The sequence below is a fragment of the Aptenodytes forsteri genome, unplaced genomic scaffold, assembly GCF_000699145.1.
Source record: "Aptenodytes forsteri isolate BGI_AS27 unplaced genomic scaffold, ASM69914v1 Scaffold142, whole genome shotgun sequence".
Classification (NCBI taxonomy): domain Eukaryota; kingdom Metazoa; phylum Chordata; class Aves; order Sphenisciformes; family Spheniscidae; genus Aptenodytes; species Aptenodytes forsteri.
The window spans coordinates 4,931,475-4,947,665 of NW_008794598.1; the positions used below are offsets into that span (position 1 = coordinate 4,931,475).

Below are 16,191 nucleotides of genomic sequence, written 5' to 3' on the forward strand. Positions count from 1 at the left end.
GTAGGATGACCTCCATTATAGCAATCCCTCAAGTTATTTGCCTGCTCAGGAGATAGTATTAGAAGGTGTGATGGTGTTGTCCTGTACTGGCAAACTTCAACAGGTTGCAGCCCTAAAGACAAACAGATTCTTTCAAGCAAAAAAAACTAGTAAATGAAAAGTTGGGCAGAGAGAAGGGGGGGCAATCCTAACCTACCCAAACAGATCGGTCTTAAAGACACCCGTGAGCACCAAGAGCTCAAGGGGTGCATTCTTTTCAAGGCACAAAATAAATACCCGTAGGCACAGGTAGCAGGATGTCTGTTCCTAGTAAGGCTTTCAGTCAAGCTTAAACAGCACACGAAAGCTCCAGGCATTTATTCAAATTTTAAAAAGCAAACCCAGCGCACGCATATCGAGGCTCCTTGCAAGGATTAGTAACAAAGTCACATGTAAGCAAAAGAACGGCTTCAGCTAAGCTGCTCCACAATATAGTTTATATAGGCAAACGTTTGGGCTGGGTGCCCTGAGTGGTAAGGCCTCGCTTGGGAAATAGGACCAGCCCGAGATGACCATGCAAATGCCCACCAAAGCAGAGACCTTCACATGCCCCCATCCTGATACACAGGAACACGAGATATTCCCTTAGTGACAGTAAGAAAAAAAACCCCCAAAACCCAGACTTCCTTCATTCAAAATTCCTCTCCTGCCTCGCCAAGAGACTCATGGAACATCAGGTCTGATCTGTTGCCGTTTGAAGTCTGAAGCATCACCGCATACCGCACCAAGGCTCTGGGTAAAGTGCCGGGATGTAAATGAGCCACGCAAGGAGCATTTAAGGACCCGGCTGTGGCCGCAGCATTGCTTTGTGCTGGTGACCCCTGTATGAAGATCACTGAAAACAGATTTCCACTCCTCCTCACACCCGCAGACTTCAGTGCCACCTCCCCTCCTGCTTCAGTCCCGATTACAGCTGGAAGGCACCGGCAGCACGGTGGTGCTGAGCTGGTGCTTACCTCCATCCCCTCCATCACCCGACCAGGGCACCGGCGCGGTGCTGAGCCCCAGCCATCCCCTCGCAGGCACCGGCCGAGGACTGGCGCAGGCAGGAGACGCAGCATTATTGCGGAGGTTACCTGACCTTATAACGAGGGACATCCACTGCCGACATCGGTGAATAGGTGTAACCGCATGCGGTAACGGTCTGTACCGGCACCCTGCACCCGGTGCGGCCCCGGTGGGAATCCTCCTCCAGAAACGGATGCCACAGTGAACCCCCTCCCTTCTTCACAGGCTCTCCTGCCCCATCGCCTTCCGCACAAATCTGTACGGGCCTCTCAGCCATCCTTGTACCCATCCGCCTGGACTGGAAAGGTTGTTTGATAAACTCAATGTGCACTGAATTTGTTTGGGATTTTTTTTGTTTTTTTGTGGGTTTTTTTTGTGGGTTGGTTTGGTTTTTTGGGTTTTTTTTAAAGTGATTTGGGGTAAAGACAGGGCTAGAACTGGGTTTAAGGACACTGTGCCTTAGCGTCTGGAAACAGCCTGGAGATAGAAGCAAGCTGGGTACATGTAACTACAAGATGACAGATTCAGAAGTTTTTGCAGCTTCAATAAAACTCTCAACAGCTACAGAACATTTTTTTTTTTCTGTGTTAATTTAATCATACAAATATTCATTTATACATTAAGGAAAAAGCTTCCTTTATTTTTACCCCCAATGTGCTATCATAGGACTTCTCCCAGACTCAATGAGGCAACACACCATCCTGTTCCACACATGCACTCCCCCCGGAGAGAACAGACAGGCTGCAGAACCACCCACGCACTCACACACGAAAAAAAATTAAACACACAACAGAAACCCAGACGCGGGACAGCGTGCATTTCCTAACCCCGCAGACTCCAGCTGCTCTCACGCCCACGTGCTCTCTGACCACACGGCTTTGCCCCTCGGTGGGGGAGCCGCATCTTCCAAACCTCGGAGGGGTCCGAATCCAACGCTCCTGAGATGTGGGCAGCAGATTCCAGCTCCCCCCCGCCCGCATTGTGCCAGTTTTGGGGTAGCCCTAGGGATATCGTGCTCCAGTTTGCCGAGGCTGAGAGAGGGTGCCTGGGCTGCCATTGCTCAACTCGTATTAGGGATACGACACATCCTCAGTGGCTCAGGCTCACGTTGACACAGGGATCCATTTAGAGACCATCAGAGATGTTCTGCGTTACCTTTTTTGCTTTTGGAGGGGTGGGGGGGTAAGGAAGATCTCTCTTTCCCTCCCTCTCAGGACTTCAAGACAGATGGGTTAATCAGACTGGAGCCAGTTGCAGCCTCTCTGTCACTGCACCCTCCCATACCAGCGGGAACCAGCCCCATCCCTGCCCCAGTCAGGAACACCAGCCTCACTGGGGTAAGAGCCGCTTTACTGGTTCACCAGTCTCAACCCATTAAGGATTTCCTCCCATGTTTAACAGGCCCGAGTTCTGCATGCGTAACTCACGTGGATCGGGTAATCCGAGCCACCACACACACTTCAGGCTCACCAAAACATTTGGCATTCAGCACTTTTGAAAAACCAGGCCGTTTGTTTCATCCATCTGATGTTAAGACTCCGCGAGTTTGAATGCATCAGCCCTACGGAAACCAATACAGTCACAGTGCCCTGAAGTCACCTGGAAAGAGCTTTGCTGAATACATCTCAAATCCCCCTATTTAAAAAGCTGGAAACCTGACAGCAAGAGCAATTTGAGGGCTGGCTGCACCACTAAGCTCCAAGGAACCAGAGGAGATAAAACCACCTTTGGCCTCAGTGAAACAGTTTTTACCCGAGGAAAAACCCAGAGGTAGAGCAACCACTAATTTAAACATTCCTCCACTGTCACAGCCAGGGTTACAACCCCAGCCCTCAAAGCATCCAGAGCTCTGTGCGATCGTTTGCAGAGAGATCGTTCCTGCAGACAAGAGCGCTCACACTCGGCTACCTGGGGAAGAGCGGCGATGTGAGCAGCAAGAGGTTGCAGATTTCAGCAGCAACTCGGATCTGGCCCTGCCTTTCTTCACACCCTGGAGTAAGTGACCCCTGTCACAAGGACGCCACGGACTTGAACACTCAAGAGGAGAGAGAATTCAAGTCGGTGCAGAGCAAGTATGCCTTCTGAGTGGGAAAGCACACGGCTACTTGGGGTGCATGCAAGTTGGGGTTTATTTTTTTATTTTTTCAAGAAAAGGAAAAACTCAGTCTTAGGAGGAGCACAGGAAAACAAATGTGGCAGCCATTATATACGGGAGGAGCATATGTGGCTGGGAGCAGAGGAAAGCCAGCGTGGGGGTATCCAAGTTCAAAGGTCTCCCAGATGCCTCGGCTGACACAAGGCAAAGGTTGCAGCACCAGCTGTAACAGATTCCGAGCTTAATTTTTTTCCCCCCTTCCGCTACACAGCTGATAAAAGGAGCTAATAAAGACAAGGAATCACCTTGTCGCTTGGACAAACAGCGGTCTCCAGTGTTTTAGACGCCTTCAGAAGGGAAGCGGCAGTATTGCAAGAGGCGTGATAGTCAGGTACGTGTTCATGCCTTCAGAGCTTGTCACACAAGCCTCCTGCTCAGAAAGGAGGGAGCAAAGAAAGAATCCACTTGCTCACGCTACGCTACAGCGATGCAAATCATTCCCTAGACTGAATGCTAAGAGGAGGTAACCAATCCAAGGCAAAATGATGTTACAAGACAAGAATCAAACACTACAGCTGCAGAGCAGTGCAGCACCACCTTCCACGGGTTCACTCTGGATCTTAACGCTCACCCAGCTTTAGCAAGCTGCTGAGACAGACCCAGGTGCTCACCAAACTGCAAGTGCAAATGGCTAGCAGTCCAAATCCTGCAGTGCTTCTTTTATGCAGATGATTTCTTACATTACACTTGTTTCTCCCAGCAAACAGATTTTTGAAGGGAGACTTCAGATAACAGTGACCTTTAACAACTGAACCACTGAAATACAAACAAAAAAATCTAGTGCCCAGTTCTTCCTCTGTTGGATACAAGGAACTCCCACTGTCCTCCACAAGATCCATCTGTATGCACTAAGATATGAGAGTCCTTGGTGGCTGCAATGAAAATTAATCCCCCATTCAAAACCAACCAAGAAAATACAACTAGTCAAGAGCAATCGGTGTAAAGCCACGCACCATGCAGCAAGCCTACGCTCTGCTCCAACAAGGAGAACAAGAGTCTTCACTGGAAAGATTTGGAAGAAGGTAGTGGGAGCTTTGCATATTACTGTATCTTTGGCAGATGGCTGTTCCAGCCTTGTTCACGTTTCTGAATAAGACGGCGTCCCCTCACCTCGCTCCCCTGCAGCAGGATCTGCGGTGACACAGCACTTTAGAAATCCACCACAGCACTTGAAGCCATTCTCCGTCCCCTCACACCGGACTTCCCAATCCGTAACTGGAGGAAAATACATCGGAGGAACAGCAGAGCAACCCGAATCTTTAGAGGAGCGATTCCTCCTCTAATACCAAGCGCTGGAGAGCCCATTTAGAAGGTAGGAGCCTCCATGAAGCTACAAGCCAGGACAATAAAGGCAAATGAATACAAGGCGACAGAGTGGAATCCAGCTGATGATGCTAACTCTTGCTCTGCATTCAAGAACGCAAACAATTAGCCTCTAAGCTAATACTTTATCACAGGAGAAATGAATTCAAACTTATACTCTATAAGGGAGAGATGGGAGATTCAAAATTAAAAGGACATGACTTTTGTAAAGCTTTGCAACTACTACCAAGTGCATTACAGCTACAGAAAAAGAGTTTCCTCTTGGCACAAGACTGATATGCTTGCTTGGTTGCTCTAGGCACAGCTACTGTACATCAAGAGTTAACAAAAAGGTATTTTAAAATGCTAACCACACAGGACAGCTCTGGAACTTTAATAAATCTGTTTCTTATTAATATGGGTGTGTGTTTGTGTGTATTCATGTACAAAAGGAAGGGAAATGAGCCCTCCATGTTATCCTAGAAGTCCCAGAGTCTTTCTCTCCGACTTTGATACCGAGACCTGGTCTTCAGCGTGGTTTCCAACAACATGCAGGACAACTAACAGCAACACCCAAACCAAAAGGGAAAAAAAAAAAGGAAATAAAAAGATTAAAAAGTCAGTAACTAAAACAGCAGATGATATTAAAAATGCCGAGCTGGGTGCAGACCCAACCTGTCATTAAAAAACACCTGACAAAAAGAAGTCGCTGAACAAACCCCAGAAGATGCTAAGCAAATTCCCATTCGGTAGCAAGCAAAACATGACAGTTCCGTAAAAATGCACGCTGTCCCTTATTTAAAAAAAATATGAACAAGAAACAAACAGAAATTAAACATTTGCTCAAACTACAACCGCTCTGTAGGCAAAATATTTTTTTTAAAGATGGCTTTTTCATTTTCATTTTTTAAACTTCTTTTTAAGCTACCTAATTATGTGCGAGAATGATTTCTAAAAAAACCCCATGGTGTTGGTATATTTTCTTTCTCATAGCATTTAACAACACTCCTGAAATCCAGCATTCACACATGCATACTTAGATTTTTGTATTTTCCTCTGGAAACAGCTAGTCTTAAGTTACTGGGCTTTTGTTTTTTCTTCTTTATCCAGAACACAGAAGCAGAGAAGGGGGGGGTCCACGTTGTGTCTGTCTGCCACATGAATCCCCCTCCCTTCCCCCAAAAGTCAGTTCTTTGTTAAATTCTCCTCTTGTCGATACCCGTTTTGTGTTTTTTAAGACTGTCCGAAGGGATAAGGACCGTGGAAACCCTGAAAGAAAGTTGGAGACATAATCAATTTCAATAGGCAAGAAATAAAATTGATCAGTGTACGCCTACAAATACTGACCATCCCATCCCAGCACTTCTAAACCAAACGCAAGCCTTTACCCACCAGTATGACCTTTGCTGTCCGGCCTTATGAAAACGCTCTTAAAAATGCAGGTTTGGGTGTTTGCAGCTGGTCTCCCCAGAGATGTCAGATGCTATCCACTTACCTCCTTCAGGTGCTATCAGGCCAGGTGTTACTGGGCCACAAAATAACTTGTGGTTATTTTCTACACCAGAGCAAAAATCCCCTATACATCCCCTACAATACCTGCGAGGCCAAGCAACTGCAGTTTCACAAGTCTATTCTAAAGATCACAGCAAACAGTTAAGTAAGAGGCTGTAACTGGTAGAAGAGTCTGTTTAAGAAAAAAAACAGGATTTGGAAATCCATGCCCCCACACCTGCCACTTTTGCTCTCAAAAGATAACAATATACATTTTCCTCAAGTGAAAATCAACCACAACATTTAACGAAAAAATCAAAATGCCTACTACAGAATCCATTTTCCCTCCTTTACATCCTGAAGTGAGTCACCTAAATGACAGATCTAGTAACAGGTCTCAAATTAACAGGAACTCCTTTCTGTAATTTCTATTGTTCAAATCAACTATCCAGGGTTTCATCAGGAAGCAAAAGAAAGCGACCAACAGGCAGGCAAGAGATCTCTCAAGTCACAGGCATATAAAGTTTGTCATAATGAAGATACAAACCACACACAAAATCCTCCTGCAAGGTCCAGACACATACTCGGGTCAGAAGCGAGACGAGGGAGAAAAGCTCATTATATTTCACTGTCGAAGTTCAAAGACCATTATGCAAATGATTTTTTTTAACACAGTCCAGCTTCTTTCCAGCATGGTGATGAGTAAGACAGCCAAGAGCCCAATTAGCACAAAGCCATTCTCGGTCTTTAAGGGAAGCTCTGACTTCAGTTTTCACCATTTTGCCTTTAACAGGGCAAATCTCAAAGGAAACACCGTTTCCTGCATGTTCTCCTACGACTTTAAAACAACCTTGCTGCACGGGAGCCAGAGCCATGAAGCAATAAGCCTTTAACATGACTCATATAAAGAAAGTACCAACTTCATTAGCTTAAGCCCAGTTGCAAAAACCGAAGTTCGAGAGCTCTGTTGTGTATCTATGTTCTAAAGGAAGTGCTATAAGCAGCCTATAATCTTGCTACAGCTGGTGAGAAAAAGTTAATTCTTTAGGATATATCAGGTGGCAAAATACGAGACAATGGTAAAATGAAGCATCTATCAGCAGCTCTCAAAATTCAACCAAGAGAGGAGGATTGGCAAACAATTAAACAGGACATCTCATGAACTGCGTGGGAAGTATGGAAGACTGGAAACTTGGAAGTTGCTGTTTGCAGACAGAAATACATGCAAGTGATGGAAAAACAAACACGCTTCTACCCTAGGAATATGCTGCACTCCCAGTTTGCAAAGCAAGCTTTCCAAAAGATAACACCCAGCAGATTCCAGCACAACGGTTCACCTCAGAAAGGAGAAGTTCCCACCAAAATCAAGAGACCGAGATACTCAACATTTCCAAAAAATAGAGTCACTGAAACAGGGGGAAGGGGAAGAGCAGAAGAGAAACATTAAAATAATGTGAATAGGTGCACAAAAAACCCCCAAAGGACACAGAAGGAAAACAATGTTATAAGCAAGACGCTAAGCAGTCTCACCTCAGAGGGGTTAAGCTACCGTACTTCTTATTGCTCTACAGGAGAAAACCAGGATTTGTTGCTGATGACCTGCACAGACCCATTTGCCAGAATTTGCTTCATCTCTTAGTTACCCGCACATAAGGCTTTGTTTGCAGATACTGACTGGCAAGCACTCACAAGCCTCATGAGCGCTTCAAACATCAGCTGCTCCCAGCTGCCTGCTCCCTCTGCCGGGGGCTACCGCCTGCAGAGCGGCGCCCGCGCCACACCGCGCTTCTGTATTTTACAGTTTATGTCACAGGCCAAACCTGCTTGATTTAATTTGTGCACCCCGTAAGCCAAGACATTTGCATCACCCCATGACATAAAAGAATTAACGCAGTTAATCAGTACACAGTCCAGCTTAAGTCAGACAGGAGAACAGTTCATTAGTCTTTTTGTAGGCAGAGAGGGACCCTGTGAAGAGGCTATTAACCTTGTTTTCAGGGAAACCCTCTGCATCTTCAGATACTGTTTTCTGTAGCATCTAATTTAAAGCTACACAATTATGCTAATCATGTGTTAATTAAAACCAGAATTTAGCTCACCTTCAGAGTGTCAGATTACTAAGCATATACAGCTTTGTACCACTTGCTACACTGCACTGAACAGGCTGACATCTCTACACGAGCTTCGCTCACGAGCAATTCCAAGAACAGTCCCAGAATCTGCGATCAAGGTCAGCTTCTCCTGATGCAATGAATTTCACCAAGAAGAAAAAGCCCAAAATCTTTGCTTTTGGGATTGCCACTCCTCGCTGCATTTCACTTACCCGTGAGATTTCTTAGTGTACATGAGAACTTACAAAATTAAAAAACGCTTGTTTCTTTTCTTTCAGATCGAGCGTAGACTTGGTTAAACATCAGACCCTGAGCAAGAAACTGTTACTCCCCTTTGTGAAATGAGAATACTTTCTTCCTTCTTCCTCAGGAAGATGCAAGCTCTCTGCAGAGCAATTGTTTCTCATTACATTTATTCAACATACAGTGTAATAGTGTCTTGATACCTGAAAACTTCAGTTACTGCTGCAATGCAAATACCAAACTCCATTACATGACATTTTGAAGAATAATTATCCCTTGTATGCAATGTTTTACATCATAAACGTGCAAAAATAATTCTGCATACAATTGCAGTTTTTCTGAGTTATTTCAGCTGAAAAATCATTCACACTATTTTTGGTGAATTCCCTTCTATTCTCAAAATGAGATCACTCGCTGTCTTTATGAAAAGCTCAGCTGCAGCTTTGCAAATTTACTTTCAGTTCTTCCAATATCTTCCACAGAAGTAATTGCTAACTTGCTAGTGAAAGCATACTTGCTATTCATACAGATAAATATGTGAGAACAGAGGACCATGTTTTTTTCAAGAAAAGACTCTACATAAAAATTACTGGTATAAATTATCGTTTGACTTGTGTATCTAGAAGGGAATCAAGACATTTTGGAAAGTTAAAGGCCTTTGTAAATACTGAGCTCTTTAAATGAAGGCACCTGTGCTAGAAATAAAATGAAGATTAAGTTAATCTTTCATAAACCATCACAACACAGGCTTTCAAATAGCTATCTTTATTTCACCTTTGTGACTGAGTCAAGATCAATAAAAGGTACACTTCAAGAGAGACAGGAGTTTCTGATGCACAGCTGCAAAGCAATACAGGAGTCTCCCAGTGTACACTGACAGTAGCATCAGACAACGCTACAAGTCCCCGTTTCCTCGTCACCTCCTGGGCCGCTCCTAGTCAGCGCTTCTCCAAACTACGCAGAGTTCTCTTGACTAACTTACGTAAACTGAACACAAACAGAAGAACAAAGTATTGAGCACTTTTTTTTTTTTCTTTATTCCATGCATGCTGTGCAAACATGGCCTGGCATTTAGGACCACCAGGAAGTTAAGAACCTTCTCACAGTGCAGCCACTCGCAGGGCTGGTTTAGATGCACACAGCTGATGAAGTACATGAGGGCTCAGGTACGTGATTAAGTTACCATGCAACAACTTAGCTCTTGTAACTTAATCAATGGCGTGCTTTTAGTCTGCAGAGATAAAAGAACAGGGAAACTCTGTTGGCCTGCAATGGAGCAAAGTTAAGCTAAAATCAGATTATCTCACATTTCCCACAGTCCAAAAGCACACGGACTGTCGGTTTTCATGGATGAGCTAACATGCAGCATCCAAACACATTAGTCTTTCACCAGATAAGCAAACCAGCTCATGCAACATCAGTTTAGCCTGCAGATGCTATGCAGCAGTGTGGCTGTCAAAGAGTAGCTATGGTAGTTTTGAGTCCAACGTTCTCCCACTTTGTTCTAAATGAATTTAACCATGTGGTAACTAGCCCAGTTTGAAGCCCAGATACCAGGATGGAAAGAGCTTCTCTTCTACATGGATGCAAACATTTCTGGGGCATCTTCCTTACCCACAAATACAGTTTGGTACCCAAATAGTTTCCAGTGAAAAAATTTCTGTCTAAAGTTTACAGAGGTACTCCAAAAATACGCAAATTGGAGTGCCCTGGTTTGGAAGAAGCACGCATCTAGAAGCAGCAGCAACTTTTGAACTCAGGGAGGGGAAGCCAGTTAAAGGCTCTAAGGATGGAGAGAGGTTTGGTTTCCCCTTACCTATAGAAAGCTGTCAAGCAGCACGGATCAGAGTTCAGCTCCACACAGAATGAAGTAAGATGGGGAGCATAAATACAGCAGGAGAAAAGGTGTTAAGATTTTAATTTTGTGAACTCCAAATATGCTTGTATTTCATTGGGCTTTTAAGAGTAGCTGAGTAATGGACAGAACAGATTAATACCAGACAAGCTGTAGAACGCCCTTTGCTATGGCGGCGACTATGCAAATTGTTCTGTACGGGCAAATCTTTGCAGAATCAGAACTTCTATGTGCAGTTTTCTGCATTACACAGAAAGCAGCAATTCCTCAATTCATATGGGCAACAGATTTAGATATATATATTTTTTTTACATATAGGTGACAAGTACAATCTGAATGTCAGTATATGGCTATCCACTTCAGATCTTTTTAGACATTTAAACCTGTACGTTTCTTTCCTCAGTTAAGAAATTTAACTCTAATTCCCCAGGCACTGTAAGACTGCATCTTGCGCTTTTAATGTAAAAGACTGTCACAAGAGAGCAGCAGTGACCTCGACAGTGTTGCTATGAGACAGGAGCGAGTAAATAGAAGGAAGCTATATTAGCCTCATCTCTCTCGAGAATACAGAGAGAAAGCGATTGCCAAAGAGGAGAATAAAATACCCATGCATGGGTATATCTGGACTCTAATACAGCTCATCCCTATCCTGAGATAAGCATCCTATCCTGCACTTAAGCACATCTTTAATTCTAAGAACATGCAAAAACTCCACTGGGAATAGATATAACAACAACATGCTTAAAGCAATGCCCTGAACACAGATCCTGATCTACAACCTTCTAGCAGTTTATTTGATAAGGTGATCAGGGCGGACCCAGGGAAGGCGTACACTACAGCAGGAATAAAGATCACAATCAGTTTGTTTCAACCATATCACAGGTTTCATCTTATCTGCTTATAGGGAATTCAGGGTCTTGTTTTGTTTGTTTTGTTTTTTTCCTAGGAAAGTTTGTTTCACTGAGCAGGGCATCCAAACCACGTACTCTATGCTGCTGTATAAAAGCATTTTGAATGTTTCCACGTGTGAAACATTGATATACTTGTCTAATCCAGCAGCAGATGGCACATCAGTGTCACTGAGATCCTGACTCCAATGGGGAATTTTAGAGGACAAGTCACACCTGCTCAGTTGCACCAGAGGGAAAACTAATACAGACAAGGTCTGGCAACTTCTAGTATGTTTTACAGCTGCAGATGCCAGAAACCGCTAGTTTTGTCTCAAAGATTTCATGGTCTCATGCAACTGCATGACTGGGGTTCTCCGTGATCTCTTGGAAGAGAGGAAGCCTCCACAGCGATCTGAGAAATATTTAAGGGCTTATATTACTTCTAAATACGGGACATAGGCCCTTCTGAACACCTTAACTAGACCTTACCCATCCCCTTTGCTATACCTCACCACATGGTGTGTCAAACATGACTAGGGATTCACTCCATTCTCCAGGCACATGAAAGCAGACAAAAATATTAAGAGGTCCTGCCCAAGATAAATAAAGCCCAGGAATCCTAACGTGCAACTACGTAACCAACCCACAGTACTCTTTTGTCTGCTCCCAGAACTTGAAATAAAGCCTTTCACATCAATATTCAATCACAAGACAACAGCTCCAAATGTAGTAATTTTCTTTCCCCCTCTCAAGCAGCAGAGTACAGGTCAAGTCCCCCGGGGAAGTGGGGAAGATGGGCCAGATATAGCTTTTCCTAACAGGTACTGGAACACCATCTGCTGATCAGGTGGTTTAATACTTCTGACATCACCTCCAATAAGCCCTTTTCCGCTTAAGCAGTATCCCCAGCGGCGGATACTGCTTAAACATTACCCCTGTTTAGGAAAAAAAAAAAAAACAAACCAAAACCCCAAAAAACTTCTTTTCCAGACTGCAGGAAGGAGGCATGCAATAGTGCTAGACCTAAACCAGGGAAGGTGAGCATGTTCACCTGGCGATTTTAAACGAGACCAAGCATCTAGGATGTCAAACCTACTCAAACTTGTTCACTACAGAAACAGTACTGTACCAATATGAAAATTAAGTCTGTGGCAGAATGCCTCCTGCCCTGGACAGGAAGGGCAAGGCTGGAACAGGACTCTGATCTTCAGACCTACCTTAATAACGGCCTCCGAAGGAAAAGCTAACTTGTTTTATTATGTCACAAATAGAAACACCGTAGTAGAGAAAAAAAAAACCCTCAAAAATCAATGAACTTTCACATACTCCACCCCATCTCCAAAAAGGACCATAAAGTTATCCCTTCCGAAGCAAGCAAGAAACTAAATTTCTGCTTTTATCTCAGATAATCCACGTCAAATCCACCTAAGAATATTCTGTAAATACAAAAAGAAACAAAAAAACCCCCAAAACGACAGCAACAAAAAAAAAAGGGGGGGGGGGAGAAAGGCCACTTACCCTACATCTGAGGTTAGATTATAATGGCTCACATCTTGTTAAGAGTACTGATCGTGAACTTTGGGTTACTAGCTAAACCAGCTTACTTAAATTTAGTGAAATCCTCTCTGGTACTGCTTCACTCTCCTTTTTGGCTTTTCTTTTCCACAGTATAGCTGACCTTTGCTATGTCTGCTGCACTTCCAACAGGTATCGGTTCTTACACCTACATTCTTAGAAAAGACAAAGCATCTACTCCTCAGCCAAGGGAGTCTGTTGGTACACTTTACCTCCCGGTGCCCACACCACTCTCCTCTCGCTAGGAAGGGTAAGGATATACACCACAGGGAGAGACCTAGTGAAAACTGAAGGCCACGTTACTGCCAAAACCCCACATCCAGAATTTCTGCACAGGAACTTTCTCAGAAGTGCATGTATTAGCAGTTCCACATCTATCCACCTGCAAGTGCAAATCAACTACGAAGCAATTGCCAAGCTCTGCACTCCGAAAATAGGCAAGGGGGGGAAAAAAGCCACCTCCAGCCCAAAGCTGACCACCAAAAATGGAATTGAGTTTTCCCACCCAAATTAAACCTAGTATTGTAGCTATGAAAGGTTTAGGTACGTCCACTATCTCACCAAAGCTGTACTTAGTAACTGATTTTTATTTTTCATCAACTGATACACAGAGCCGTTACCAATCTTTGCCGGGATACGTACAACAGACAGCCGCAGAGCAGTACTCCCCGCCTGAAGCACCTGAGATAAAGTTTGTGCAGAGAAGCTGTATCATATACAGACGGCCTCTGCAGTCAGACAATGCCCTGTCTCTTCAGGGAACACCGCTATCCACGAAGCAGCCACTAAAAGGCAGCGGCTTTCAGTCACTGCTAATTCAGGTTGTATTTGAACTGATAGGTGAAAGGCTTTATTTTTTAATCGTTTCCTAAGCCATCCATTTCACTTTCAGTGAGCGAGAATCTTGAAGCGGGAGCCAATACAGCTTATAGCAATTTATGTTTGGGGTGCAAAACACAAAAAGGGTGATTGGTAGTCTGTCAAACAGTTAATCCCGCGCATGCCATCAGTAAAAAAAATGCATAGCCCTGGTGCAAAGTAGGTCACTAAAATATGATCCACTGGTAGAGGACAGGCAGTTCATCCAGTTAGGAACTAAAGTGCTGTAGGTGAACTAACATTAGGGCTTTATTAAGTCATTCAGCAACCAAGTGTTATTGTCCTACACAGCCTGCTTAAAGTACAGTAAAGCATTTTTAAAGGATTTTAAAAATCAAACTAGTTTGACATACGACAGTACACACCTACACATACTGGCTGCATTAACAGGTGGATTCTGAATTGTAAATAATCCTGCAATTTCACACACAAGCAAATAAAAACAGTCAAAATATCACTCAGACTCATATAGCATCCACCAAGCAAGCTTTTGAGAGAGATTTAAAGTAAAGATAATTTAAAAGTCACCTACAATTATAAACAAGACAAGGACACAGACAGGAATAGTCCTTTGATTGACTGTTCCTGACAGGTAGCTTCTGGGATCAAAACGTTGAGCTCTGTAGCCTCCCCACACCAGCTAAAAAGAAGTTATCTGGTTAATCTTAGGTTTTGGGGGTGTGGTTATTTTTTCTCTTTTCAAAATTATGTAAAACTCAGGAGCACATCTAGAGAGATATTTTGACTTATTTGCACACGCAACTGGAGCAGGCTCCAGCCACTAATAGTTACAGCACCCAGACAAGATTATATAAATTTTAAGAAGGACTTGAAGCAAAAACAAAAAGGTGGATCTGGTAGAGTCTATCAGAGGCAAAAATATTTTACTATAACATGAGGAGTTGGCAGAGTCAGACAGTCAAATTCAAAACCTTCCTTAGCAGGTCTGGCAGAAGCAGAAGGGAAAGGCTTTGCAGTTTGTAACGAAGAACTATTACATACATCACAGTCTCATCACCTACCCATTCTCCTGTTCTCCCAGGGCACCTACCTTACTGTATGTCACTACCGACAAGTTGTTCGAGTGACTGCTGGGGGAGAGATTTACAGAGTTTTGTGACAGTCCATTCTGATCTTGTTCGATTTGGTCAGGAGCAGGCCCCCATGTGTTTTTGCTGATTGTGCCTAGCTCGGAACCCCCAGGGTCTTTTAGGTTGTTTTCATCTGGTTGCCTGTTCTTCTGTGGAGAGGCGAATGGGTTAAAGTTTCCTTCTACCTTGCGATGCGGTTGCGTGTTGAACTCTGTTTCAAAGGATGACAGCTGCTGTGTTACACCTAGAAGTCCTCCAACTTCCACGCTGAGGATCACCCAGATGACATCTGTGGAAAAAGACAGACACTCGGGTTGTCACTAGATGGAGTTTATGAAGAAGGGGGCAGAAGGAGAAAAACAGAACACGAATTCCATCCTTTACAATAGCAAGAAAAAAGATTGATTGTTTAAAATACATTTTTATGAAGTATCAGAAGTACTGGTTAAACACTAATTTAGCGTCCAATCCTTCAAGAAAACCAGGCAAGTTTTACTCCTACTGAACTTACATGAACCAGCTAAGAACATATAAAAAAACCAAACTGACACGACAACTTGAAGCTCCATACTTCAGATTACCAACAGGATGCACTGAAAAAAGAAAACCTTAAGTGACTTTATCCAAGGCTACGCAGCAAGACTGAAATGAGAGCCAGGAGCTATCACTGCCAATCTTCTACTCTGACGGTGAAGAAAAGGCAATGTTTTTGTTTAGCCTTGAAAGGCTTGACTATTAAAATAAAACAACAAAAGGGTGACTTAGAAGGTAATTATGTTTGACAATTCACTGCGAAATATCTCTATTCCAGTTCCAAAACACTCACAGTAGGTGGATAAGAAACCCAGGCTTGGTAGACTATTACACAAATTTGCAAACTACTGGTTAGAATAAGAAACATATTTACAGTTCTTACCCAATGCATGTCTGTCCCTTGTACATAGATAAGATTGTTATTTTACTCACCATTTCATTTACACTTCATGCAAACATTAGGGCCTATTTACATAAATACATTTCTTGGTATGCATCCAAATTCAGTTTTATTGCTTTCCCCCCCCACCCCCACCTCTCCATTAAATGTGCTCCAGTTTTGTTTTGCTGCACGGAGAAGGAGAATTAAAAAGAACAGCAGCAATACCTTATCTCATCTCAGCAGATCTAATAACAGCACCTCATGTCACACGTAATTGTTTCCAGGTTTTCTGCAGTCAAGTGTTAACCTACAAGGGGCTCTTTCGTGCTGCCACTGGTGGCCTGGGGGAGGAGACAGCAGGTCCTTCTGCTGTTCGGTTTTACCACCGCAGCTTCCCAAGCAGCACTAGTTCACTGAAGCTCTCCTTCCAGTCCCTCCCCAGGTTTAACACGGCCGGGCTCATTAGTTTGCATTTTACGACCCAATTAAAGACAGTGGGATTTTACCTCACAAAAATAGGACTTGCTTAAGGACCCCCAGCGCCCTGCCAGGGCTGTGGCCCCCTTATAAACACCGTCAAGGCTCCACAACAGCCCAGACCACCGCGCCCACCAGCTGCCCGCTGCCCCCTCCCGC

At 43.8% G+C, this 16,191-nt stretch overlaps 1 protein-coding gene across 1 annotated transcript in view; it reads right to left on the minus strand.

The window, feature by feature from the left end:
* Positions 1-1,654: 1,654 nt before the first annotated feature.
* CUNH6orf106 (chromosome unknown C6orf106 homolog) overlaps positions 1,655-16,191 on the minus strand; it is a 20,281-nt gene continuing 5,744 nt past the window's right edge. Inside the window, exons 4-5 of the mRNA XM_009272942.2 lie at positions 14,600-14,928; positions 1,655-5,773 (exon numbers count right to left, since the gene is read on the minus strand). Coding sequence (XP_009271217.1) covers positions 5,738-5,773; positions 14,600-14,928 — 365 coding nt within the window. The 3' untranslated portion in view covers positions 1,655-5,737. The remainder of the gene's footprint in view (positions 5,774-14,599; positions 14,929-16,191) is intronic.